The following is a 26,314-nucleotide window of genomic DNA, read 5'->3' as shown; positions in this document are numbered from 1 at the left end:
GAGGCAGGGTTTCCCCATATCTGCTAATCACACAAAGGAAGGAGACACAATGAATGTTAGTTGGCTTTTATTTTAGTCTGAATTAAAAATACTCCTTAAAAAAAAACCCAACATACAACCATGGATGGAGTAAGTTTTCACAGTCATGATCTGACTTAGTGTAAGACAACAAGGGTAAGTAATAGCCCAGACAATTGGAGAAAAGTTTGCACCTTTATGAATTGTGGGGTGAGGGAAGAGGTTAACAGTTCCTATGCTTCACACCCAGTCAGAAGGAGCATAACTAAATGCATGGCCTGCATTTAGACACTGCAGCATGGCTTTGGTAGGCTCTTAGCCTATAAGGCTTGTTTGCAGCATTTACTAAGTGCTATTCAAATGCTACAGTCCTGACTGCAGCAATGGAACCAAATCCCTTGGTATCAGGATACTGTGCTCTGGTTGGCACTACAAGATAAATTTAGGAGGGCTGCAGTAGAGCTGGCATAGCCCTCTGAGCTCACTTCTACTCACTGGGAAGTACTGGAGAGGAGAGGACAGTATTAATTTCTAAGGTCTGCTGGACAGTAGGTCACTGCTGGTTTCACCAGAGCTGTGACACATACTGGCCTTCACACTGAGAGGAAGAGACAGACATAGATCAAAGTCATAGAGAAAAACCTCAGGTCTGCTGTGAACAAAATTAGGCATCCAGACCCATACCAAGCTTTTATCAAATTCATCTGCAAAAGTAGGGCTTAGCCCAGCAGCTCAAAGGTTTCAGAAAACATGATTTTTGAAAGTTTTAAAAGTGTCTATGTTCATTTTTATCTAGTGTTTGTAATGTTACACAGCAAAGCACAATACAGAGTCACTTATGCGAGCAATGACAGAAAAGCCAGGAACGTGTTTTCTCCAATGTCCTAAAGCTCCTATTAACTCTTGTAATTCTCTTCCTTGTAATTTCTCTTTCTGATGAGGGCACTTGTATTTGTTTTCATTTCTTTAAAGTGACTGGAGGACCTACTGCATTTCCTGCATCTACCGAGTACCCAAAACTTTTATTTCTTTACTTGGTCCTTGACGTTTTTCAAGTGGAATTTCAATTTCTGCTTCATGTAATGCTTCCCATTATTGCTGCTGCTTTTCCCACCTTTTCATGGGAATCTCCTTTTATTAGAGTATCATCTATATATTGGTATAGCTTCACATCTAGGGGGAGTGAGTCTGTAAAAACTCAGCAATCATGGGTGAATGTTTGTAACCTGGAGGGAGCCTATTGAAAAATGAAAACTGATGAGAACAACTGCTAAGAAAGCAAGATCAGGAAAAAAGAAAACAACTGCAATTAAAAACAATTCAGAAAGTAATCCTGATAGACCTCAAGGTTGAAGAGTGTGCTCAAAATGTAAAGAAGCTTCTTCAGCCAGAAGTTGCAACATGTTCTAGTGAGACTGAAGTCTATGAGATGGGGCAGAAGACACATGAGAGGGCTTCTGATAGGAAGAACAGAGACTGTGGTGTGGAGCACCATTCCCATTCTCCTGCTAGAGTCCACGTTCTTGAAGTACGTATGAGGTGAATCCAGCACAGCTGCAGACTCTTGAAAGTGTTGACTTAATGCAAAAGGTTAAGAAGGTACCTATGTTTGAGATACAAAGTATGGAGAGTTTGCTAAAACCCCCAGTTTGTACTTCTCAAGTCATGAAGAGTTCCCTCAGATGATTCCAGTCTACAAAATCCACTTTTCATGAGGAAAGAGACCTCCAGTGCCTATGCTTTGCAAGAGGACTCAAGTGTGAGCAGAAAGAGCATCAGACAGAAAATCAAGAGAAAAATGAGTAATTGGGCAAAAAGATGATTCTGATAGGAAGTATCTGCCAGTGTGATAATACCAGGGGGCCAAAGCTGAAGACAGCCTAAACGAAGCGCAACAAAGCACGAGACAGTGCCACTTACACTCTTAGGTAAGTGGGAGACTTTGTTGGGGGAGCTTGAGTAGAACCCATGCCCTAAGCTTTGGGCATAGAGGCCAGCTTCTGCTTCAAGTTTTCAGCAAGCTTGTCCATGAACTCAAAGGTGTTCAGGTAATCAGAGCGTGTCACACTGGTGGGAGGAAACAAAACAAGACAGTTATTAGCTGTACAGACTCTCAAATAATAAAAGCAGGGGAAGACTGTGCAAAAAACTCTATGTTATGCCTCTAAAACCAAAAGAGTTCTCTCCTACTCATCAGATTGGGGTTTTTTGACAAAAGGCTCTGGAAAGAGATAGCCAGGTGATATTTTAGTTATGTAGGTCTTCTTGATTTATGAGGATCTGGCCAACATAGCTAGACTGTTTAAAAAAAAATCTAAAAGTTTTCAGTTTCTTCTTTACTTTTTTCCCCCCATTCATTTGGTGCAATAGCAGGGAGAGATCAATCTGGACTAAGCTGCTTGGGTCAAGGAGTGTCTCGTGTTCTGTTTGTATAGCATGAGTACAGGTGAGTCCTGTGAGACAGACTCGTATTCTTTACCATTATAATTTTATTATTACTAAAAATAACATTCCAGCAAATGCTGATCACAACCATCACGTAAAACAGCCTCCTGTAAGCATAGCTGGTTATTTCATACACTTACTTAGGCAGGCCTTTGATGCAGGCAGCAAGGTCCTTTGTCATGAAGCCAGATTCAATGGTCTCAATGCAGACTTCTTCCAGGGCAACTGCAAAGTTCCTGAGGCTACTGTTGTTGTCCAGCTTAGCTCTGTGAGCGAGGCCTCTTGTCCATGCAAAGATGGAGGCTGAAAGAGAACACGGTTATTCTATCCATCTAGAACTTCCTGAAAGTTGCTCTAAATCATCATGTGGAACAATAATTTGTTTTTTTAATACCAATAAAAAGGAAAGCAGACTGAAAAAAAAGAAGATCTGGTATGGGAAAGAACACTTCATCTAGGTATGCTTTGCCTTTCATGCAACTCTAAAAAAAACCAAAGCAGAACCTCAGAAACTACTCACTGCCTCCAGTAATCTCTCCATGCATGTCATTTTACTTTCCTCCTGCCCAAGTCAGGTGGTAGGCCTCTGTAGTTACACAGAATATTGTGACAGAACGGTGCAGTCCTTTTCCTAACACTACATTATGCTCTGGTCTCTAAGCAAATTTAGAGGATTCTTTCCCCCGTGTCCCATTCAAATGCACTTACACTTTGAGTGTGTCCATAGCTTGAGGTGTGCTTGGTTCTTCTGGGCCATCAGAAAGAGGAGTAAAATAAAAAACAACTAACTTAAACCTTAAGGCCTTGTGGCTATAAACCAGTTGTTTTTAGAGGAGAGAGTACATATCTCAAAGGCTAGGTTAGGTCTGGCTTATTGCTCACACTCACTCCATTCCAGCCTGATTTTTGCTGATTTTTTTTTTTTGGTCTGTAGAGACCCAGAGAAGCTGATTTAAGTCATGAGCAGACTCTTGGGGGTGTGTTCCCTTGCCTCTCTCAGGCCACACTGTGATCTGAGAAATGCTCATTAGGCTTTGGCAAACCACACCTGACTAAGCCCTTCTCAAGCTTATCAGAAACCCAGGAACTAGTGGTATCTAACGAGCACCTTTTTTTTAATGAACAGCCTTGAAAAGGTATTTTTCTTGCCTAAATAACAACCCAAGTTGAATAATATTTTTGTTACTGGACTTTCAAAGAAAGTTACTGACTTGAATTGCAGCAAGGATGGAAAATTACTATGGCTAAAGCCCACTCTCTTGCGACCCCATAAAGTGACCCAAAGCAAGATCCCTCAAGCTCTCGATTATAAATAGCTAATGTATACTATACCCTGCTCTCTAACAACCCTTTAAATAGCAGCCCAAAGTGAGATCTTTCGGAGCTTGCCATTTCCAGAAGATACACATGTAATTACAGATAGTCCAAGTTACAAGGGACACAGAAGGATCATCGAGTCCAACTCTTATGTGAATGGTCCATACAGGGATTGAATCTACACTCTTGGTGCTATCAGCACTGTGCTCTGCCCAACTGAGCCCATCTCAAGAGAAGGAACTAATGTGTATGTCTCAAACACTGATAACTGGATGGGTGTAGAGCCAACCATGAACTGTTGGTACTGACATGCCATAAAAAAGAACAAGATTTGACTGGAAAAGAGGGGCCAGGTGGAAACAGGAGAGCATTATTCCGTGAGAAAGAATCACAACACAGTACAGTGCAGCACAAGAATGAGTGGCAGGAAGTGGGCATGAAGTATAGGGTGGGATTGACACCAAAGACTCCCAGTCCTCTCACCAGCTTCCAGACAGGCCTGAAAGAATGGACTGCACTTGATGACTAATGTACATAAAAAGCAAGAAACCTGTCCATAAAAGGGTACTCCCCACTCTGACCCCCCTCAAGCCCAGGTGGTGCCCCCAGGGCACATCTCAGCAGCCAGACCAATGCAGCTGGATTGCCACTTATCAGCTGGATCAGCACTGAAACCAGGATTGGCATGTCCTCAGCAGAATTAATGCTGTAACCAGTACTGGTGATCTTATTTTCCCTCTCTTTTCTCCTCTTTTTCCTCTTTAATTCTCTTTTTCTCTTTTCCTTTCTTACTTTAATTCATCTTTACCTCTTTAATTCCTCTCTTCCCTTTCACCCTGCCCCTTTATCCAAAACTCACTGCTGTGTGCTTATATAGTAGGTCAGGGACTAACACAGCAATTTCCATGTCACATGTGTAATTTCCTGATCTACTTTCTGATTGTTTGCAGACACTCCAACTTTTGTAGTTTCTTTTGATCAATGAGAATTTAAGAATCTTAGGTACTTCCTTCTCCTTAAGCTTTGTCACAGTCTCTGGAAGAAAAATGCATTATGAACTGCAAGTTTTACCACTCAGTGGTGACGCTGTCTACAGAAAGAGTACAGATGTTCTTACTCTAAACTTTTTCTTTCATGTGTAGAGATGATGATGGGCATTGAAAAGCAGCTCACCAATGGGGTTAGTGGAGGTTTCTTGGCCTTTCTGATGCATACGGTAGTGACGAGTAACTGTCCCGTGAGCAGCTTCTGCTTCAACAGTCTTGCCATCAGGGCAGATCAGCACGCTGGTCATCATGCCCAGAGAGCCATAACCTACACAATACAAGTTTCAAAAGTTCAGTGTCTTCTTCGGTCAGCTCCCTCAAATTCCCCTTAATCTCCCCATCCTACAGTCCCCCTACATCCTTCCACTGATATGAAAATCCCTGAACAACAGAGCTGAAGCAGCCCTTCTGCAACTAACTGGCAAGTCCCTATACATCAAAATAACAGTTCATCTCAACATGAAGTCCTGCTGAAACATGAGATATAGATACACAGACTTTCTGCAGCATTTCAAGAAAATTAGTTTTCTCACCTAATTTGCTAGACAGATTTCTACTGAAAACATACAGAACGAGAACAGTAAATATTGGGCTGTTTGTCTTTCACACAGCGTAATAGGAAACAAACTAACTTCTTTTCAAGAGTATCTGCTCTTGTGAGAGGAACCAGCACCTTCTGATACTGGACATTCACACCACTTCTAACCCTGTAAGTTTCAGAGATCTGCATCTTTGAAGGCTGCTTTGTTTAGCAGTCCAACACACATCCTTGTTCTGTGAGAGGCAGTTTAGTGGCATTACTTCAGAAAGAGCATATTACATAAAACCACACATCTCATCCTGTGGAATTCTGCATCCATATTCATTTTGGCACTGGGTACCTTGGTAATATAGGCGTTTGATCAAGAATTGAAAATATGTAAAGTTAAACATATCAAGCTCTCTCTTTACACCTGACAGGTAGCTTTAGGTTCTGAAGGTTTTATTACTTATCTGCAGAGCACCTGCCATCACACTCAGCAGCAGCCAGCTTAACTCAAGCTGTCAGTGACAGAGAACCAGCTGTCTAAATACTGTCCATTAGAATAGAAAGCTTACAAGTTATCATGGTGGTAGGAACTTCCCTCCTGTAAGTAAATACAACTACAGAGTCTACATTCAATAGATTTTCTTGTAAAAGCAAAATCAGTATTTTTTGACTGTCTGATACCTTCATAACTGGCCACAGGTTTGAAATACAAGTTTTGAGACCTAACACCACTTCCTGGGCCATTCCATAAGATGACAGAAGGCCACAAGAGACTACTACCAAGCCTGCTTCAGTGTGGCACAGGAAGCACCTCATACCTTGTGCAACAGAGTCTGACTGCACATCCCCATCATAGTTCTTGCAGGCCCAGACAAAGCCTCCTTCAGATTTCAGGGCCTGAGCAACCATGTCATCAATGAGCCTGTGCTCATACCAGATCTTTTTGGCTTCAAACTGGGACTTGTATTCTCTAGAAAACAAAAATCAAAACACCTTGTCATATAAACAGGGATTACACAATTTGTCCATAGAGAGGTGCACAGAGCTAAGACTAAAGACAAAAAACCTCTGCATTCTCTTTACTCTTTTTTAATTTGTCTGCTTTGCTAGGCTATAGCAAGGATGCTTCAGAGTCATAGAGGCACCCACAGAGAATCTGTGGCTTTATGAGAAGAGACGGACACCACAGCTGCATTTAGCAGAGCTTTCTGCATTGAGTATTGTGTCTTGCAGAACAAGGGAGACTGTGCCCTGAAAGTGGTGCCGAGTGTCTGAAAAAGCAACTCAAAAGGCTGGAGAGGATACTCCTGCTGCAGACTTAGGCATTGCAGTAGGAAGTACACAACTGATTACCTGTCATAGATCTCTTGGAAGATGTCTTTGAAGCGGCCATCATACTTCTTCAGAATGGTGTTCTTGGTGCTCATGTAGAGGGGCCAGCCTTTAGACAGTGCCATTTGGAAGGAACTGTGAGCAAAATCCTTGATAGACTGGTCAAGATTGTACATTCCCATGGCTACACCACCACAGCCTGTTAGTGGAGGAAGAATAGACAGGAATCAACTAGATTTAGTTTTGATTTAAGAATTTTATTCTCCTCATAGCATACGCTGGCTGGCAGGCAGGCTGGTGCTCTCCCCATGTGTCTTAATATAGTTCTCAATTTAAGGTTCTTTCAGGATTTGCTTTGCACTATCAGCTCAAAGCTCCAGCAGTTCTGTGACACATAGATAGGAAGGTGGTTTTGTTTTACAGGTAAGTACGTCTTAATAATGTGATCTAACCCCTCTAAGAAGTTTTGTTCTAATCCAGCCTAAGTACTCAAGTACCCTATGACAGAAGTGTTTACACCTCAAATGTTTTGCATTCAGAACTAACTCCAGCAACTAACAGCAACTACCTAACTGCCTTGCCTAGCTCAGTTAAACAAGACTCCACATGAATTCCTGCATTTTTTCAGCACATGTGTGGCATACCCTGCAGCTTTGATCCACCCGCTCAGGCTCACTTCTAGTAAGCTGTGGGAAGAACGTGCCAGTCATGTGTGTGCTCAGGCAAGTCCTGAGAAGGCTCTGAGGAACCATCAACATTCACATGACTTAGATTGTGTAAGGCAGATGTGTTAGAAGCAGAAATGGAAGTGTGCCGAACTTGCAGCCCAGCTCACCTAAAAGAAAGCAGCACTCAGATCATGGAAGAGGATGATTGTGGGTGAAAGCAGGATCTAGAGCTTCATGAGAAAGCTTTGTCATTTTCAGAGCACAACTCTGTGTTTCTAGTGAAAAGTAGATACCATGTACTTAATTTTAAGGACTTCACTACCACCATCTATCTAGTTTTTGTACAGGACCAATATCAGAGATCTTTGCTCTGGAAACACCCTGAGTTTTTAAATACCTATCCTAATATCCATTTGTCCTTACCTCCAGTTGGTTGTTACTGTATGGACATACATGCAGAATGAAGAGGGGAAGCCAGAGGAGGTTTATCTGCTTGCCAAGATAGCAATGTAATTTTAAAGTTGATATTGGCAGAGAATGAAATTCCTGTTGTTACCAGCAAAAAATACATGTCCTTGTACCTTCCCTATGGAGTCAAGGATAGTTCAGGGTGTGGTCAGCTACAGAGACTGTCCTCAGGAGCCATGATTTCATGGCTGCTGGATGACAGCTATTAAGTTTAATTCAAACCACTATTTTCATACAAGTAAAAGAAAATCCTTATTGCAATCATACAATCCTACTGCCTACTAAAAATCTCTTGATTCAGTGTCAAGGTTGAACATATCAGTACAGTAAAAAGACAAGCTACCCTTAACCATTTGGAAGATATGCTGGCACAACAGTTATCTGGGAGGGCAGCTCCCCAGAGCAACAGCAGTCATCTGCCTTTGCACTTCCCTGCTTTCTGCTTGCTGGTGCAATGCAGAACAGCAAATCAGACTGGCAGCTGGATGGCCACACGTCTCCAACACAGGCTCACCAGTCACCTATCAAATGGAAACAGATTAGGACTGGCTGTGAAGCAGGTGAACTCCAGATGAAAGGCTATGCAACAAGAGATGGTAGAGATGTAGGTCCTTATGAACAAGCACACCAGAGAAATCAAGTATTATAAAAGAGGGTCATATGTCAATCTTGGTACCTGTTTGCTGAACCAACTGCACACAAACAAGGAGGCTGTGGTTTACATGGTTTCATTTTCTTGTAAAAACAAAGCACTGCACACACACACAGATCATCATAAGACCTTAAATCCTGAACCCTTTGATTAATGATAGATAAGAGACATAATTTGTATGATGTTTTCCTGAATCCTGCCCCTAGAGAAAAACAGCCTGAGTTCTAGCAGCATGTGTAACTGCTTCCATTAATAAAGCCCAGCAATGTCAGGACTCCTTCTGAGCCTTGCAATGTCTGCAACCAGCACAGCAGTAGGGAGAGGAGTGAACCAAAACCTTTGAGACTGCATCAGTTACAGTCTACACAGTCAGGAGCATCCTTGGAAATCCTCTTTCCACCTGACAAAGTGTTAATTCTCATTTCTATTCAGCAAATAAAAAGACTGCTTCATAAAGAAGAGCAAAAACTGCAAAGGTATACAGAGATCAGTAAAACACCCTAAACCCAGAAAGAATTACACATAGATTGTTCTCAAATATATCTCCCCTTAGGTCAAGCCTTGTTTACATAGCAAGTTTGTCTCTGATCAGAGAGAAAAACGTATGTGCTGCTACCAGAGTCATCATACAAGGAGCATGACAGGTGCCAATCTAATATGACTGTGCTCTTGACGTGCCTCTTTGATCCCAGGAAGACTTCAAGGAACTTTCAGTACTTGAAAAATAAATGAAGGCCCTAAGTTTCTCCCCTACTCTACCTCCAAGTCATACTTTATCATCAAACAGATCTGACTGATAATTCAAGGCTGAATTAAATAAAAAATATCAGTTTTGATCACTAATTAGAGAAAATACCTACTTTCAAAGTTATGGACCAGATATGTGACTGGTTTGCCTCCATCTGCAGGAGTGTAGGTCATCTCTACTTTTCCAGGCCCAGGTACCACAAAATCAGTTGCTCTGTACTGTTAAAAAAAAAAAAAAAATTGCCATGATGATTTTATCTATCAGGAAGAGGGAACCATAAAAGACAGACCTCATTTGGGAGGGCAGGTTACTTGTACTAAAAACTCCATTAAGGAGACTTTTTATTCAGCCATATTGTCATTGGATTATTTTACTAGAGAGTAGAAAGACAAGAGTCATGGAAACACTTAGGTTGGAAAAGACTCTTAAGATCACCAAGTCCAACAGTTTACCCAGCACTGCCACGAGTACCACTAAACTGTGTCCTTAAATAGTCAAAAGTCTGCCTGTTTCAGAAACCATCTTCCCCTTCAGGGGAAAAGGTTCACAGATTCTTGGGCCCCATCAACTGGCAGAGTATCTACTTTTGCAGATATGCTGAGGTTTTAAAGTGCAGAGTATTTAGACTGTTGTGTCATCGGTGGATAGAAAGGTTCCTCTCCCTGCCTCAAAAAAGCCATTCATATTACAGCTGCTGATCTCATAAATAACAGGGTTCATACATCATACAAAATGACATTTGAAAGGCCAACCTGTAGTCAGAGTCTTTGAAATTAAAAAGTTTAAGTATTAAAATGATGTCTCATTTTCCCAGTTGTCCTGAACAGTACTATTTAAGGTTACATTTCCTTGAAATTTGTTATTCTTCTTCATGTAGCTTCCCTCCTGTCATGGGAATCTGTTCCCTGAGCTGTTCTGAAGTTAGTGTCTTGCTCCTATGTCCTTTGGGTGTTCTTATATTGTTCCTTTCACTTTAATCTCATATTTCTGCAGGGTTTCAATCCTTCCCCTTTAATCCACTGTTTCCTATAATTATTTTTACCTTCTCAATTTTTCACAACCTTTAAGGAAGTTGAATCCCATTCTTTTCTAGTTTCAAGGTTCTGCAACTATTTTCCTCTTGAAAATTTATTATTTTACCTCCCTATCTCAGGTAATCTAATGACTTGCCTTCAGTTTGCAGGTTTAGTCACCTATTTAAGCATTTGGCTCTTCTAGAACAATTTTCTTTTGCCATATTTGGTAGCTTTATAGCATATGATTGCCCATGGAGCTGACATGACTGATTTCTTATCTTCCAGGCTAGTCAAAGGGCACAACATTGAGAACTATTCCAGGGCTTTCCACAGCCTTCTACTACCACTGTCAGGAGAGCTCTCATAAAAGAGGTTTCTCTACTTCTGTACCACAGCCTGATGTGCCTAGGTCAGATACCAACTCTGCAGGTGTGTTGTGCAAGCTAAAGCAGCAGATTACAGTAAAAAAAAAAAAAAAGTTTAAAAAAGAAATAGAAAAAAAACACATCCCCATACAGAAGGCAATTTTACCCACTTCTAGAAATCACTCATTTTTATCCATTTTTGCTGTGAGCAGTATTTGACACCAGAAAGTCCTGAAAAGTAAGAAGGTGGGCAATGTAAAGGATATTTTCTAAATACGTTATTATGTAGGGAGGAGGGTTCTAGAGGGGTGAAGAAAAATAACTTAGTGGAGTTAAGTCTAAGTACAAGCCTATGTAGTCCAAGCACAGGCTTCTGAATGCTGTTTATACAGTGACACTGTTCAAGGAAGAGAGGCACGAACCTGGCTCTCCCACACTTGCCAGATGCAGTATGCTAGCCTGTATGTGGTCCCAGGTGGAATGCAAGGGACAGAGCAGGAGCACAGGGACATCTAAGTCTTTGGAGCTCTATACCAGTCAGGAATAAGCCTGTTAATACAAAAAGAAGGGTAAACACTGAAGTGACTCACTTGATCCCCATAAGCGTGACGGCCAATGACAATGGGCTTCACCCATCCAGACACCAGCCGGGGAATGTTCTTGCAAATAATAGCCTCTCTGAAGACAGTGCCACCTAGAATGTTTCTAATTGTGCCATTGGGAGACTTCCACATCTGCTTCAAATTGAACTCCTCCACTCTCTTCTCATCAGGAGTGATGGTCGCACACTTTATGCCAACGTTGTATTTCCTTATGGCTTCAGCAGCTTCCACAGTTACTTTATCACTTGTAGCATCACGATGCTCAATGCCCAAGTCATAGCTGTAACAAACCCACAAACACGGTCAGAACTGCCCAGGACATTTATCTGTGTTCAAAAGTTAAGAAACAAGACGTCATATGTGCTTGTGAGTAGTTCCAGCATTCTGCCACAACTGAAGTTAGCCTTCTTCCAGTCCAAATACTGCTGGACTGGAAGAAATCAGACTTAAAGAGTGACATTTCTCCTGCTAGTGGAGGTTGGTAGGAGAGTGGTGAAAGGAGAGTTTCAGTTTATGGCTGAGGTTTGCTGCCAGCATGGGACAGTATCTCCTCTTCCTTGCCTTTTGAGCTTCCTGCAATGGCAGCTGTCAGTGAGGATTCTAATTGTATGAAGCAGCAAAATCCCCAGATGAATATGAACCTTTACTTCAAACCTCTTGTCCTGAGGGCTCTTGGCTTACTTCATGTACTGAGCACATGAAGCTACACTAGGCTTAAAAACTGCTTTGATAATGGACCCACAATCCTGCTCTGGCAGCAAAACTGCCAGTATTCCCCTCAAACATCAGAGGAAGATCATTTCCATGCTCTCTGTTTTAATAGCTTTTGGAGAACAATGGGTGCCCAGCATGGGACAGCCCTGAAGCACAGCCAGCTGTATACAAATCTAGCCATTGTGCTGCCTCAGCCAGAGGTTTGTTTGCCCTCCTCCCACCCTCTTTGAAAAGGGATGCTCTCCAAACTGTGCGCATGCATTATGCTGCAGGGTTCCTGTCTGCCTGGTTCCCAGAAGAAAAGCAGAAAGCCTGATGTAGGTGGCATACAAATGGCTCCAGTTGGCAGGGGAAGAGGTTAGACTCATGGGTTTAACAATGGCAGATACCAGTGAAAGCCTCTGTCTACATGGCTAGGAGAAATGTAGCTGGATACTTATCTAATAATTATAGCTCAGTGGCCAGAAAAAGAAGAGATTATTTGTTCTTCTTGGGCAGATGCTGTAGATAACATGTCCCTTTTGCTGTACCCAGCTGCTAGTATTTTTTTTTTTCCAGAAGGGAGTACAGGAGCACAGGCTAGCTTCAGGGAGTAATTGCAGCAGTTAGCTCACACTGTCAACAGCAGTGTTGTTGACAGCTTACAGCCATCAGGACAGACTCTGTGCCCTACACAAACCCTTTTGTCCTCTGGGCAGATCTTCAAACAGGCATGGCAAGAAGCCATAAGCCCACTCAGGGGTGCAGGTGCTGGAAACCCCAAGACACAGGAGAGCAAAACACAGGCCAAGCCTCTGAGAGACTCTCTTAAAGGCACAGCACAGGCAAAAAGCTAACTCAGAATTCAGCATCCATTGCTTACTGCTGTGAGGAGGGCATGCTTCCAGTGCTAAATGAAAATCCATCAACACCTAATGACACATGCAAACTGCAGAACAAAGTAGCTGAATGTCACAGAGCCATTACCTGTGCAAATCCAGATCTACATAAGGAAAAATCAGCTTTTCTTTAATCAGTTCCCAGATGACCCGTGTCATTTCATCTCCTTGCATCTCCACAACAGAGCCTCCACGGATTTTTTTAGACATCTTGAACTGCAACAGACATAAACAAGTGCAACCTAAGTTAAAAGCTACCAATACATGTATCCTGCATTTTTACAACATAACTAGGTGAGGCACTAAGATAGAATACAAGATCTCTCCAAAAAGTCTTGAAAATAACCTGTTTATCCTTAGTTTCATGCTACATGGTATCTTCCTTAAAGCCCCAGCTCCTAGGAAGATCTGTGTGAGGATAAAAAGAAAGGTTACTATCTTGACAATTAAGGGCATGGGCTTTAATTATGGTTGTATCAGAGAATTTGAAAACATGACCAAATTCTTCCCCCAAATTCTACAGAAATAGATAAGCACTGTTTACTTTTAGATTTCACAAGTTCTAATTGCCTGTTTCTCCACCTTTTTCTGAAAATCAAGGGTTAATGGACATGATTACAATGGCAGCTCATACTGCTGAAACTAGTAAGATTAATATATTGTGAACTTCTTTATTAGCTTTGTCCCCCAGGAAGGAAGGAAACAGGTAGAAAAATCCAAGAGCTACAAGTGTTTTTTTGTGGCAAGCTTTATTTCTACAGCTAAAATAAATACTGGACAGATTTCTTTGCTGTAAGGAACAGAGGCTTCCCAAGATATTTGTGTACAAAGCCTCAAAAAAAAAAAAAATAAACTTGAACTCTGCCCTTCTATTTGCACTTTGTTCTTTGTCAAGAAAACCTCAGAAAGTACTGAAGTGCTCTAACATAGTGCCCTGCTTTCCAACAGCCACAGTTTCTTGGGTCTCAGCTCCAATTATGCAAGAGCTGTGACTTGGCAAGTTCCTCCTTCCAGACAGTCCTGTGCTTGTGTGCAGCTGCTGGGATACTACAGTGAGATAGCAAGCCCTTGTGCCTGAGGTTACAGCCTCAGAGACCAAGTGAATTTCTTGATACAGAATGAAGAGTCCCACTGTACACAGGATCTGTTCATCTAGACCAAGTCATTCCAAGGTGCGCACTCCTTGTGCAGAGCAAGGACCCCACATTACAAGCACGTTGGGAAACTATCCCAAGAATAATTTATTTTTTTTCCTAATTAAAGCAACTTGTGCAGCATTTCCAAAATCCAATCTATTAAACAATTTTAGTCTGGAAGAGAGTAAACTTTCTAAGCTGTGTTCAGAGGATCAAACTTTTCCAAACCTTTTAAAGTGCAAAAATTAAAAAAACCCCAAACATCCCTACAAAAAAGACACTCCCATACAAAAAAACCCAACAAAAAACCCTAACAAAAAAACCTCACTCAAAACAAAACCACCTCCCCCCAAAAAATAACACAAAGCACTAAAAAAAAATAAACTGAAAATGTAAAATAAGATTGTGTTACTGAGATTCAGTTTAAAAGATAAACCTACTTCAGGCACTTCTATCCCTAACACAGACAGCACCTTGGCTTCTATTTGGCCTCTCTAGTCCTCAGGGAGAACGTGAACTTCACATTACCACACTCTTGTCTGGACTCAGTTTACTTATACAAGTATTTTTAACCCAATTTTCAGTTGTGACTATCTAAATAAATAAGGTCTATATCACGGCCCATGGCCTAGTCACAGAATTACTACCCCAGGGGAGTTCAGTTTTGCTTTTGGGACAATCTGAAACACAGTCTGATTCATTTAAGCAAAAATATAGACAGGCACAAACCCACAAAACACTGCTTGTTTTGTAGTTTGGTTCTACTTAAATAAGACAAATCAGACTAAGTCAGTCATTGCAATAGGTTTGGTTTCAGAACTATTCAATGCCACTGTCATGCAGGAAACACAAAGGTAGGTGAGACACACCTCCACTGAGATACATCCTCACTGATGTGTGGAAACAGCAGCTTCTTCAATGACTCTCACAGCATCCCACATGTTCCCGCGATCATGGCCCAGGTGCTGGTACTTTTCCCCTCCTCAGTCACCAGCGTCTGCAGTGTCTCTATGAACTGGGGCAGTACTGCAGTAGCATGCCTCTCCTGAACACCAGTCAACACGCCCAGAGGCTCCTCTAGAGAGCACACATTCCCTACAGTTCAACTCCGGCACTCGTCCCCTCTTATTTTATACTGAGCCGCCAAAATCCAGCAAGGTCTTTCTCTTGCAGCAGCCCTTCCCTAACTACACTTACCCCAGGCACAATGCCAAGGCCATTTAGAAGAAACTGTATTTCCAAATATCGCTTGGTCGGGAGGAAGGGCTCGGGGCCTTATGGGCAATAATTAACTATTGCAACAAGTCCGTAACTCCGGTGTACAGCTGATCTCCTCCTCCTGGAGGAGGCGGCTCGCAGGGGGCACGGAGCGGGTCGCTGGCACCAACCGAGCTCTCGGCTGCACTCGTTTTTCGGCCGCACACACACCTAGCAAGGCGATCTCGTAGGACACGAGGGATTATCCCACCGGGCCGCGGGCAACAGCCGCCGCTACGGCCGAGGCTGGAACCCCGGCACTGGCACGGCCGCGACCGGGGCCACTCCCCAAGCGGGCGGGGACAGGCGAGAGCCCCCGAGGCCGGCCCGCGCCCAGGACGCCACCGACCAGCGGGGGACCCCAGGACTGCGTGAGGAGACAGCCCAGCCCAGGACAGGGCGGGCGAGCCCGGGGTGCAGCGCCCTCAGCACCACTCGCGGCGGGCGGGGCGCGGCCACGGGGTCCCGCCCGCACCGACGGAAAAAAGCCCTTAAACACAATCCAGCCCCTAGGGGCCCCGCTGCGGTGTGCCGCGCCGAGAAGAGAAAGGACAAAGGGTGCCGTGCGGCCGCCGAAGCCGCGGCACACTGGGGCGGTGGCAATGCCCTTTACCTGCAGCCCCGGTGCGGTGCGGTGCTACTCCGTTCCGTTCTGTGTGGCGGTGCAGAGGCGATGCGGGGCCGGGCCGTGCGCGGGGCCCTTTATGTGGCCGCGCCCCCCGCCCCGCCCCGGCCCGCCGCCGCGGCGGCGCCCCCTGCTGGCCGCGCCCCCTGCTGGCCGAGGGTGGCCCCTCCCAGCGGCGGCGGCGCGGGGCCGCCAGGGGGCGCGGGGCTGGCGCGGGGCCAGCAGCTCGGCCCGCCCCGGTGTCGCGCGCCGGTGCCCCCGTGCGAGGGGCCCGCGACAGCCCGGACTGTGCGGCTGCCGTTCCGGACCGGGCCCGTTCCGCGCTCCGCCAGCCCCGCGCAGTGAGTGCCCTTCGGCACAGGGAACCCGCTGGCGCCGGGGGGCTCGGGCGTGCCCTAGAGAGAGCGCCGCAGCCCAGCTCAGGAATGCGGTACCCACAGCGGGCACGGGCTCCTCTGCTGGCGCTGGGGCGGCGGTGTCGACACAGGGCAGGAGCGGGCACCTCTCTGGGGCCGGGGCGAGGCGGGGAGAGTAGCCGGGGAGGAACCTCCGGGCAGGAATAGAAGAGAAGGGAATATTAATTGAATACGGTGTACTACGTCTTCCCGGGGGACACACCGGCTCTCCGCACTGCCAGCAGCTCCCGAGGCAGCAGCCCGGGTGTGCCGCACCCGTGCGGAGCAGCCGGGAAGGGCCGCGGGGCGGGGCCGGGCGCTGTCGGCGGGTGGAGTGCGCGGAGCTTCGATTGGCGATGCCTGTGAGGGGAGCGGCGCGGTCGGCGGGCGGTTGGTCGGGGCTGGCGGCGCTGCTGGGCCGGGCGGGGAAGGAAGAGCGGCGGTGCCGCTTCAGCACCGGCACCGCGCCGCGGGTAGAGGTGGGCACAACCCGCCGGGGCCGCGCCCCCCCATCGCTCTGCGGTCCCCCTGCTCCCAGAGCCTGCCCGGGCGGGGCCTTGATAGCGGCTGGCGCCGGCTCTCCGGGGGTTGCTGCCCACCGCGTCTTCCCCGTCCCGTCGCAGGTGGTCTCCGGGTCTGTCATCGCAGGCGAGGGAAGGCGGCGGTGTTCCCTTCACAGGGGAGAGAGCAAAGGCGCTGTCTTCTGCGCAGAGGTTGGAAGGGAACTGTCACGAGTTACGTTTGAATTGCGTGTGTTTTTCACCCTGGGTGTGTTATCCAGGTGCCCGGGAGTAGTGTCTATGTAAGGAGTGGCCGTATCCTTCTGGCACTGAGCAGTTGCGGTCAGGTTTTGGGGCGCAGGACGTCCCGGCGCTGCTCTGGCTGGAACAGCAGAACTCCCTCTGAGGAGGGAGGCTCACAGCCGCCCTCGTAGTCCGTATTGTATCAGTGATGAGTGGTGATTGCTGAAGCTGCAGCTTTCAGTGAGTTTAGACACGTTGCCTGTTACTGTTGGTGAGGATCCTGTGAGAAATGTTCTCTGGTTTTCTGCTTGCTGACCGATATGTGCACCTTGCTCTCTCATTTCCCGTATTACACAAAGAAGTGACTATATATTGGTTTCTGGCGGTGAGATGGGGGTAGTATTTTCCCTTTGGTGGGACAGCTAAAGCATAGAAAGGCTGATAGATTCCACAGCTAGTGTGTTGTACAGCACAGAAAACCTATGTGTTTCTGGAGCTCATGCCAGGTACAATGGTAAGCTTTTCAATAGTTTTAATTAGACCAATACTGCTGTGACAGAAGCAGTTATTATGGGATTTTTTCCCCCCTTGAAACAAAAGTTTTTATTTTTCTGTATATATATATATACAGATTTATATATATATATATATATACACGTCTAATGTAATTTCAGAGACTTGCTTGTAGCTGTTATCTTGCTGGGCTATAGTCAGCTGCTGAAATATGAACACAGTTTCCTACAATACTGTTTGACTTCATAGTGGCAGTTTTAATGTGTGTGTGTGAAGGTACACCCTTGTTGTATGTTCATAATTTAAAAATCAAACTATTAGTATCCTTTATATTGAAGAAACAATGCCAATTTTACCTGAAGCATGTGTTTCAAGGAAAACGTTCCATGAACTCTGGTGTTTAAATACAGTTTAATCACCTCTTTGAATAATACTGGTGAAATGAACAGCAGCAAAACATACCCTGATTTACAAGGGAGAGGGATGTGGAAGACTAAGACTCAGCCTTACATAAAGACCCTGATCAAAGTTTCAAGAGAAACTTAGTAAACGATGCCTCTCTGTTTTCTTTCCTGAGGATATGTGAATAGCAAAAGAAACTGGGCTGAAGGTGCTTACTGTACAGAGCAACAAGCAGAAGTCCATTGAGAAGTCATGTGAATGACTTGCAGGTACCATCTTTTCAGCATTCTTTGTAGGAATAGTCAAACCTTGTCACATGAGCTGCCTGCAGCTTGTTAGCACTTTCAGTGTCACTTGCTGATCATGTTGATTTTCTCTGGACTGCACAGATTTCTTTTAGTGTGGCTTCTTGGAACTTGGAAGAAAATATTCTAGTCAACAATATATGCCTGTAAGTTCTAGGAAATAATTGTGGAAACTGGAAATTGTTACTTCATGAAGAAGTGTGTATCAGCTGCTAAGCAGGAAGTAGGCTCATAAGGGATTTTGATTCTTGGCACAGGTAAAAATCAGCTGTCACTCATAGGTTCCATCAGCTCCCTGTGTTCCTACTTTGTCAAACATTTCACTCAGTATTGCTTAAACAAAGATGAAGGTAGTAAGCATCTTAGCCTAGCAGGCTAGAAGTGCAGGCTGAGTGAGGTGTTGTGAAAGAAATTTGGTGTCTGCTCAGCTTAAAGAGTATGGGTTGGGAAAAAGTATGACTCTTGGCTGTATGAAGTTTGTTATGCAGAAAATAAGGTTTGCAAGTAGGGCTTCTCCTAATACAGAAAGTGATTTGGGGTTTTTGTTTGTTTTTCCTTAATGGAGCTGCTTCCAAAAATGAGGCTGTTTGAAGGTGTTAGATTTGACAATGAGTAAACCACAGTTTGGGTTGCTTCCCTGGTAACTTGCACAAGGGCCTCTATTATAATGAATGGAAATAGTTTCCCACCAAAATTAATCTTTCAGTCCTGTTTTTGTTTATAGTTTATTCTACTTCTCATTCTGAAGTTAACCTGGCCAAACAACAAGTCTGCCTTGTGCTTGCTCAGGCATGTCTGTTTTCAGTTGTGTTACAAGGGCTGCAGAAGTTATATTAGGAGAAGAGCTGTCAAAATTAAAACTTCTTTGTGATCTGCCTGCAGAGTCTCCATTTGAAAACTTCAGGTTCTCATAAACCTCTACTGGAGTGTGTCATCAGTGTAGTGGTTGTTTACTTTATTGCTCTGGATGTTTAACTAGGCACTCTGAATTATGCTCTGCAGAGATGCTGCTCTCGTGTCAATGGCTGGGCTGGGAGCATGGGCTCCTCTGGCACTCTTGATCTGTGCTAATAGCAGATGCCTGTGGTCAGTTGGGTGAATGTCCCTCCTTTGGAATCTAATGAGACACCTCCTGTTCAGAAGACTGAAGAGATTCTGTTTCACCACCCTGTGTGTAATGTGTGTTGCTGACCTCTTTCCAGGGCACCTGAAATGGCTGCAGATGACAAATGCTCTCCGACACTGGACTCTACCAGTGATCTACCTCGTTCTCCCAGCAGCCCGTCTCATCTCACTCACTTCAAACCCCTGACTCCTGACCAGGACGAGCCTCCCTTTAAATCAGCTTACAGTTCTTTTGTAAATCTCTTCCGTTTCAGCAAAGGCAAGTGCTGGGGGGATGCGTGGTCATGGGTTGTGCGTGCTGTTTGCTGCTTGTAGAAACATCTCTGAACATAGAAGCATAATGTCAAAGGGCTGATGTCAGTTCTGTTGTGAGAGATGTTGCATCTTGCTTTTGGGTGATGTAGTAGAGCTTTATTATGAGAGAAGATAGCCAGCATCTTGCAGCTGGAAAGCTGTGGCTGCCTGTGAAAATCAAAGACAAGCCAGTTAGCAGATAGTATTATATGGATTCTTAGCTTGACATCAGAATTTCCTTTGTCTGTATGCATTTTTTTGGGGCTGAAAGTAGGAGTAACCCTCTGCCAGCCTGTATGAGCAAAATGTATGCTTGTCCTTCCAGTGCAAGTTCTTACTTCAGACTTCATCCACCCCTCACCTTCCTGTGCATCTCATACCTGCAGATGTGTGACAGCTGGGCTGCAATAAAGCTGGAAGTCCACACTTAATTTGCATGGCTTAGATGTTCCCCATCAAGAAGTCTGAAATGTTGTGAAAGTTTTGTATATTTATAAGTATTACTTGATTTTGGCCTTTGTGCTGCATGTGTCATGAAATATGTTCTCAGTAGGAAAACTCTAAAAGAACTGTGTGAGTTCCTTTTTGTTTCAAAGAAAAATCCTGAAAAGAGTGGTGAATGAATGCACCTGGGTTTTGTGGAAAGTCTGTGTATCTCTTTAGGATGGAGATGGCACACTGGTCAGCTGCTTTTGTTTAGTCTGTTCATTATCCAGCTCTGCTAAGCATACTTCAGCAATGTTTGGGCTGGGGGAAAAGAGCCAAACAGCTTTTTGCGTAAGCAAACTGATCTGTTCAAACTCTTCTTATGCAGAATGAAAAATAAATACTTGGTATGGCTGCTATTAGTTTGCATAGTAGAGTAGCACCTGTCATTGCTAATTTATTGAAAGTTGCATAAAATGTGGTCAATATTGGCTTCACTTGTTTTTTTTTCTGACAGATGTAGCTGGAGTCAGCAAAGTCTTTTGTTAAGTGAATGGGAAAACAACCTTGAAAGAACACATGAAATGTGCATCTTACTTACGGAAGTCAATGAGAACCTGTCTATACTTGATGTGCTGATGGAAATTAAAGGCTGTAGTAACTTTAATGTGACCTTAGTCCTGGCTTGTAAAATAACTGAAAACCTCATTTCAAGGCAGAAGCTGATAGTCAAGTGTAGTTATTCTATTCAGCAAGAATAATTCACATTCTTATTCAAGAATAATCTGCCAGAGATTTTTTTGACACTTTTCACATTAGGGAATTTCTGAAATAGCCTGAGCCTTGAAGACAGCCTACTGTCCTGTTTCTGTGGTGTGTATTGTATTTTTAAATTTTAAAATTAATTTGTTTTGTTTTGTTTAATCATGATCCAAAAGAGCTATTTGTGAGAGTTTTTTACCCTTAGCTTTGCGTGTACTACTGGTTTTCTTCATCATGTCTGAACAGGTGGTTTCTTGCTTTTTGTCAACTCTAGATGATGGCAGGCTTTCATCCCCAGCAGAGAGAGCAGAGGCAGGACAGAGTGATCCACAAGCATTGAGTGGTGGCTGGTCCAGTCCTCAGCATCCCACGAGGGCTCAGTCTCTGAGATCACCAATTCCTTACAAAAAACAACTGACTGGTGAGCTGCAAAGAAGATCTTCTGCAACGGCAACTCTGGGTAATTTCAGCTCTTTGTTCTATAAAGCAGTGTTGTACTAGCCAGGATGCTTCAGGGTGAGGTGGAAGGATGTGAGCAAAGGTTCATTGAGTGTCTAGATTCATAACAGGCTACAATGCTTCTGTTAGTGAGGTTGCATTTTAAGCTCATAACCATCCAGTTCTTGGTGTTTCAGCAAGACAGTTTCTTGTTGGGGCTCTGCTCTTCCAATTGGAAAGCAGTCTGGAACAGAATAGGCTGCAAAAACACATCCAGTGTTTTAAAGTCTCTGGAACTTTGATCCTGAACATTTCTGCTTTGTCTTGAGAGACTACAGTTTTTTAACATCCACATGCTAACTCTAACTTTAGTGCTTAGTCTGGATGGATTTGATGTTTATGTCTTCAATGGATTTTTGCTTCTAGTTGTTTTGAGGAGAATTGAATAGGAAGTTATGCTTAAGATTTTTCTTTTTTTTCCTGTCTTGACTAACCATGAAAATATTGCCAGATTCTGTACTGAATCTTTTAGCTGTTATGTGAGTTGATTGTGATTTCAAAGGTGTAACCGTGTAATGGCTTTATGAAGATGTGGAAGAGCTAGAAAGTAGATTGCGGGGGATCCTCTTGAAATCTGACTGGTTACTGTTGGCTATTAGTGATAGCCTTGAGGAAACTGATAACTGGCTAACGATCTTGTGCAAGACAGTATTTCCAAGAGTGTGGTACTTAGTGCAAACAAATCAGATCCTAAATGTTGTTAATGTGTATGGGATATTTAGAAAGATGTGTAGTTTTAGTAGCCAGGCAAAACTCTAGTATAGATAACTTGCATTTTTACCTAAGTCATTTGCATGTTTATTTAAACATGTTCATCATCTTCCTCCTTGCCCTCTAGTACTGTTTGATCTTTTCAGCTGTACTTCTTCCAATAAAGCAATTAAGGAGTTTAATTAATTAATTTGGGGGCTTTGTTTTGTTTGCTTGGGCTCTTTCTTAAAGAATTGTCTCAAATGCCTCAGGAACAGCTCTTAGCTGCTTTTTCTTGGTACCTGTTATAAATCACTTGGAAGTTGCTTGCGGATTAAGTGTTAGAAACCTTCGGGTGAGGTATGTTGTTCAATACTCAGAAGGCAGAAATAATCTTGCTGTTTGACTTCCTCTGGGATTAAGCAGCCAGGGAATAAGATAAGGGAAATACTGTCTTGCACAAGATTTAGTTTAAGGTGTGTGGGAGAAACTCTTTCTGTATTATTCCAGCTCCTTTTCAGGACCTCCGTTCGTCTCTCTGGGTCTGGATGCAAGCATGCTTAGAAAAATGTAATGATGAATTAGCCTGTAAAGAAGTAAAGTTAGAACAAGCAGGAATTGCAGCTCACTTTTTGAAGATTTCTGTGGTACTGTGAGCCAAGTCGCCTGACTTGCTGTTGAGTATTTTCCCCCAATCAACCTTGGTGCTGTAACAAACATGATCTCTGTGTAACACAAGTAAAAGTGTACTGGACTGGTGAGAAGATTTGGGGGAGTTTTTTAGGCCATGTCACTTTATTTGAAGAGGGGGAAAAATACTTGCATTTTCATTCTCTAAAAACAAGGTGTTAAATTTTTTTGAAGCAAACTTTAGAAAATCATTTTTCTTTCCTTTTTTTTACCTTAAATGGTGCTGAATAATCAGGTCTTTGAGGATTTTCTTTGACTAGCAGAGAATTTTTTTTCTGCTATTGCAGCTGATGCTGGCCTGCACAAAAAAATCTTTGAAATTATTGTCATATCTAAATAGTGAAAAGCAGGAAAATAAGTGATGGGATTTACATAAACATCCAGATTGATAGGTTGGGTCACCCACTGACTTCAGTGACAGTGAGTTGGCTAATTGAATTGTAGTCTTGTAGCCCTGTGTCCACAGGCCTATAAATGTCTCTCTAGGCTTTTCCATTACTTAGATACTTAACATGGGCAAGTGTAGGCGGGAAAATATATAAGCCCTTCACAAAGGTTTCTCTAGCCTACTTGATCTTAAATAAAGTATCAAGTTAATCAAACTGAAAGGAATAAATAAATAAAAAGTTGCTGCTGATGCCTCTAAAGAGTGATGAAATGAAATTGCTTCTGAAGATGCTGACCCTCACCCTTCATCTGTGCATTAGCTTATAGTGTTTGGGCAGCAGTTCTTTTCATTGCCCAGGGACTGTGCTGGCTGACAACTGCAAGTGCAGAGCAATGTGGAGGGATGGTGGCTTTTGCAGGACTCTTGTCTGGCAGCAGTTATATAGGGTTTCAGTTCTGTGCTTCCCTTCAGGGCTGCTTACACAAAAACATTATAATAGTTCCTTCCTGGCTTTTGTGACAGTAGGAGGAGCTGTTAGATGCTTGGCGTATATCAGAGATGCTCTGAGGGTTGTGTGGCTGAAGAACCAGTGCTGAGACTGTGCAATGGCTTGTGTGGCCTCTCTCTTGGGTGCTCTGTTGCATCATCGTGTGCTGGAGCAGGAGCTGCAGAGCTGGAGTCACTGTGAAGGGACCGTGGGCCCAACTGGTTGCGTTGGACTGTGTGTGCTGTGCTGTCAGATGAGGGCTTTCAAGGTGCTGGATTGAACCAAAATAGTCCAATAATGAGACTATTGTCACTGAGATAATGTCACAGCTTGCAAATCCTGTTTAAGGAGAGCTGGAAATGCTGACTGCTGCAGAGGGAGCATGGGTTTTAAAAGCACTTCTAGCTTGCTGCCCTGTCATACAGGATAATGCTGTTAATTCTAGACAATTGTAGCAGAGTGGCAGTAACAGGGAGTGGCAAAGGAGCTTAGCAAGAGCAAGGAATGGCCAGTGATCATAGAAGGGGAAGAAGGCCTGGGGAAAGTGTGTGGTAGTTACTGGAAACCATCTAGTTATTTTATATTATTACTGTAGTGCAAGTTATTACCAGAGCATCTTTTCTAATCAAAATGATTTTGGAACATGAAAATGCATTTTATAAAATGAATTTAAGGACAGTTTTCCTACCTTTTGTGGCAGTGCTTTTTATGGCAGTGACTTGAGGAAGATGTGATGTTTGAGTGGTGGTAGTGAAATTGTATATGAAATTCTATGCTGTGGCAGCAAGTAATTAAAAAGCACTTAATGTTGTTTTGTATTAGCAAAACTGTAGCATCTCTGGCAGGGGTAGGGTATTTTTTTATTGTTGAAAGTGTGAATCTCTACCTTGTGTGTTACTATATGGTCAGCTGTCCTATAAACTGAAGCTCTAGGTTGCAACAAAGCAGTTCTTGTGGTTTTGCTTTGTCTGTCACTGTAAAATGAATGCTAAAATACTACAGAGTCATGAAACTCTGTAAAAACATATTTCTGTAATTCAGAGTTTTTCTCCATGGCTTTACCAAGGATCAGCAACCATAAATACATACAAGAAGGATGATGTTTACTGTCAAAATAAGTTAACTTGTTGTTTTTTTTAAAATGTAGGAGTTAATTTTTAACTTATAATAATGCAGTTTGGATCAAGGGTAAAAGTTAACCTAAGATTGATACATGGAAATTCTTTTTGAAGGATGGTGTTTTAAACAGTGTTTCCTTTGCTGAAGGAGCAATAACTTCTTACTTTCTTGCTATACCCTGTGTTTTTCCTCAGAAAGGGAGAAATCTCATGATTGAGAAGGAAAAGAAACAACTGAATTTTAATTTGAGTATCAGTCAACTTCTCTAGTATAATAAACAGGTTGGCCACGTGCTGCTATTGCTGACGGCATGTTTTTTCTTATGTAGGTGACATCCTTCTGACATTGTTTTATAGAACAGAGAAAAGGGCTTTTAACTAACAAGAACTGTGACATTTCCTAAGTGCTGTGTATGTTTGTTTTTTTGGAAGTTGCTTGCCTGACAAGATTTATTGGTAGTAGATCTGATAATTCTTTGAATTGGAAGCAACATTCCTGGAAAGGAGATACTCTTGAATTCAGAAGAAGTACCAGGAAGTGAACACAGCACAGATCTTGTGATAGAAACAAGGAGGAGCCAGAGATTTCTCTGGTATTATCAATGTCTTCTTGAAATATGAAAGTCCCCTTAATCACCCTGGAATACTGAACTTTGTACTGCCCAAAAGTCTGTTTGATTTTTAAAAATAAATCAATTCCAAGTGGCTAGTTACAGAAATGGGTTTCTTTTCTTAAAAAGGAAAATGTCATGCATTCTTTGCTGTACATAGCAGCAAAGCGTGGGCTGATTGACTAAAAATACCTCCTAAGAAGCTGAAGGGAAGGCATGGAATCCCACAGTTTTGGTCACATTACAGGGAGGATTTTAGTCTGCTGCACACGAGGCAGTAGCGTAGCTGTTACTGCACAGCAACAGTTAACAGAGCTGTCAGCATTGCTGCTGTCATCAGGGATAGCTCAGGCAGTAAACAGAAAGCAGCCATATCTGTTCTTCCTCTACTAGGGGCAAGCTAAATAAAACACTAGTCAGATGGAGAGCAACGAAGCTGGTAAGAAACTTTAAACTATTCAGACAGTTGTTGATTAAGAAAAGAGACTCTGAAAATGTTTAAATGTTTAGGTAAATAGACAGCTGTGATTTCAAATCTTTCTGGAGAGAAGGAGCCTATTTATAAATTGTTCAGCAATGCTTCAAAGTAAAAGAAATTGGCTGTATTACATTCTTATTAAGGAGTCTCTTTGTTACAGTTAATCAAGAATGACTGTACAAGTTCTTAGTGACCTGATGTTTTTCTTAGAAAAAAACCCAAACCAAACCAAAAAACCCCAAACCCTTCAAAAATGTGAACTTCTGAGTGCATTTTATTCTGAATTACTGTTTTTAAAAGGAATGAGCAACAGAGTCCTGATTTTTGCTGTAGTAATTTATAAATAAGTTCAGGTTAAAGCATTGACTTACACTACTCCTAGAATTAACATGTATATTGTAGCAATTATTTTGTAAGCATTAGTATCCTTAGAGGGCATTTTGAAAATGAGACCTCAGTGCTCTGTAATAGACTACTACAAGCTTCATCTAGTAGGTTGAAAATCGCTTCTTGGAAAGATGTTTTCATTCTCAGAGAACTTAAATGGCTTCTTGTAAACACAGTGGGTGGTAT

At 43.2% G+C, this 26,314-nt stretch overlaps 2 protein-coding genes across 14 annotated transcripts in view; one reads left to right on the top strand and one right to left on the bottom strand.

The window, feature by feature from the left end:
- Positions 1-50: 50 nt before the first annotated feature.
- On the bottom strand, positions 51-15,907 carry IDH1 (isocitrate dehydrogenase (NADP(+)) 1). 3 transcript variants are annotated; one of them, XM_014249418.2, is made up of 10 exons: positions 15,805-15,861; positions 13,145-13,206; positions 12,887-13,014; positions 11,195-11,486; positions 9,336-9,441; positions 6,709-6,886; positions 6,174-6,325; positions 4,954-5,094; positions 2,604-2,766; positions 51-2,085 (listed from the first exon to the last, which is right to left on the bottom strand). In XM_014249418.2, the coding sequence occupies exons 3-10, from the start codon at positions 13,006-13,008 to the stop codon at positions 1,992-1,994; spliced, it is 1,248 nt and encodes a 415-aa protein (XP_014104893.1). In that variant the 5' UTR covers positions 13,009-13,014; positions 13,145-13,206; positions 15,805-15,861; the 3' UTR covers positions 51-1,991. The 3 variants fall into 3 exon arrangements, with proteins under 3 accessions (XP_014104893.1, XP_014104892.1, XP_014104894.1); XM_014249417.2 differs by lacking the exon at positions 13,145-13,206 and having other exon boundaries at positions 15,805-15,907; XM_014249419.2 differs by lacking the exons at positions 13,145-13,206; positions 15,805-15,861 and adding an exon at positions 14,804-15,094.
- Positions 15,908-16,051: 144 nt separating this feature from the next.
- The window catches only part of PIKFYVE (phosphoinositide kinase, FYVE-type zinc finger containing), a 63,912-nt gene continuing 53,649 nt past the window's right edge, over positions 16,052-26,314 (top strand). For 2 of the 11 annotated variants that reach the window (XM_088058454.1, XM_014249334.2), the window contains exons 1-4: positions 16,625-16,690; positions 18,045-18,138; positions 19,377-19,558; positions 21,056-21,241. In XM_088058454.1, coding sequence (XP_087914580.1) covers positions 18,128-18,138; positions 19,377-19,558; positions 21,056-21,241 — 379 coding nt within the window. In that variant the 5' untranslated portion in view covers positions 16,625-16,690; positions 18,045-18,127. The other 9 variants (XM_014249336.2, XM_014249332.2, XM_014249335.2 and 6 more) reach the window with 9 other exon arrangements.

This window comes from Pseudopodoces humilis, chromosome 8, assembly GCF_049639895.1.
Source record: "Pseudopodoces humilis isolate 2021_Gansu_Grassland_sample_001 chromosome 8, ASM4963989v1, whole genome shotgun sequence".
NCBI lineage: Eukaryota > Metazoa > Chordata > Aves > Passeriformes > Paridae > Pseudopodoces > Pseudopodoces humilis.
This window is presented reverse-complemented; position numbering and strand designations above follow the sequence as displayed.

Excerpts from the sequence above, each read along its gene's own strand:
- IDH1 (XM_014249417.2), bottom strand. The coding sequence starts at position 13,008 with ATGTCTAAAAAAATCCGTGGAGGCTCTGTTGTGGAGATGCAAGGAGAT. Across the intron at positions 6,326-6,708 it reads TTCCAAGAGATCTATGACAG|AGAATACAAGTCCCAGTTTG; the intron begins GTAATCAGTTGT and ends TTTGTTTTCTAG. Across the intron at positions 5,095-6,173 it reads GTCAGACTCTGTTGCACAAG|GTTATGGCTCTCTGGGCATG; the intron begins GTATGAGGTGCT and ends TGTATTGTGTAG.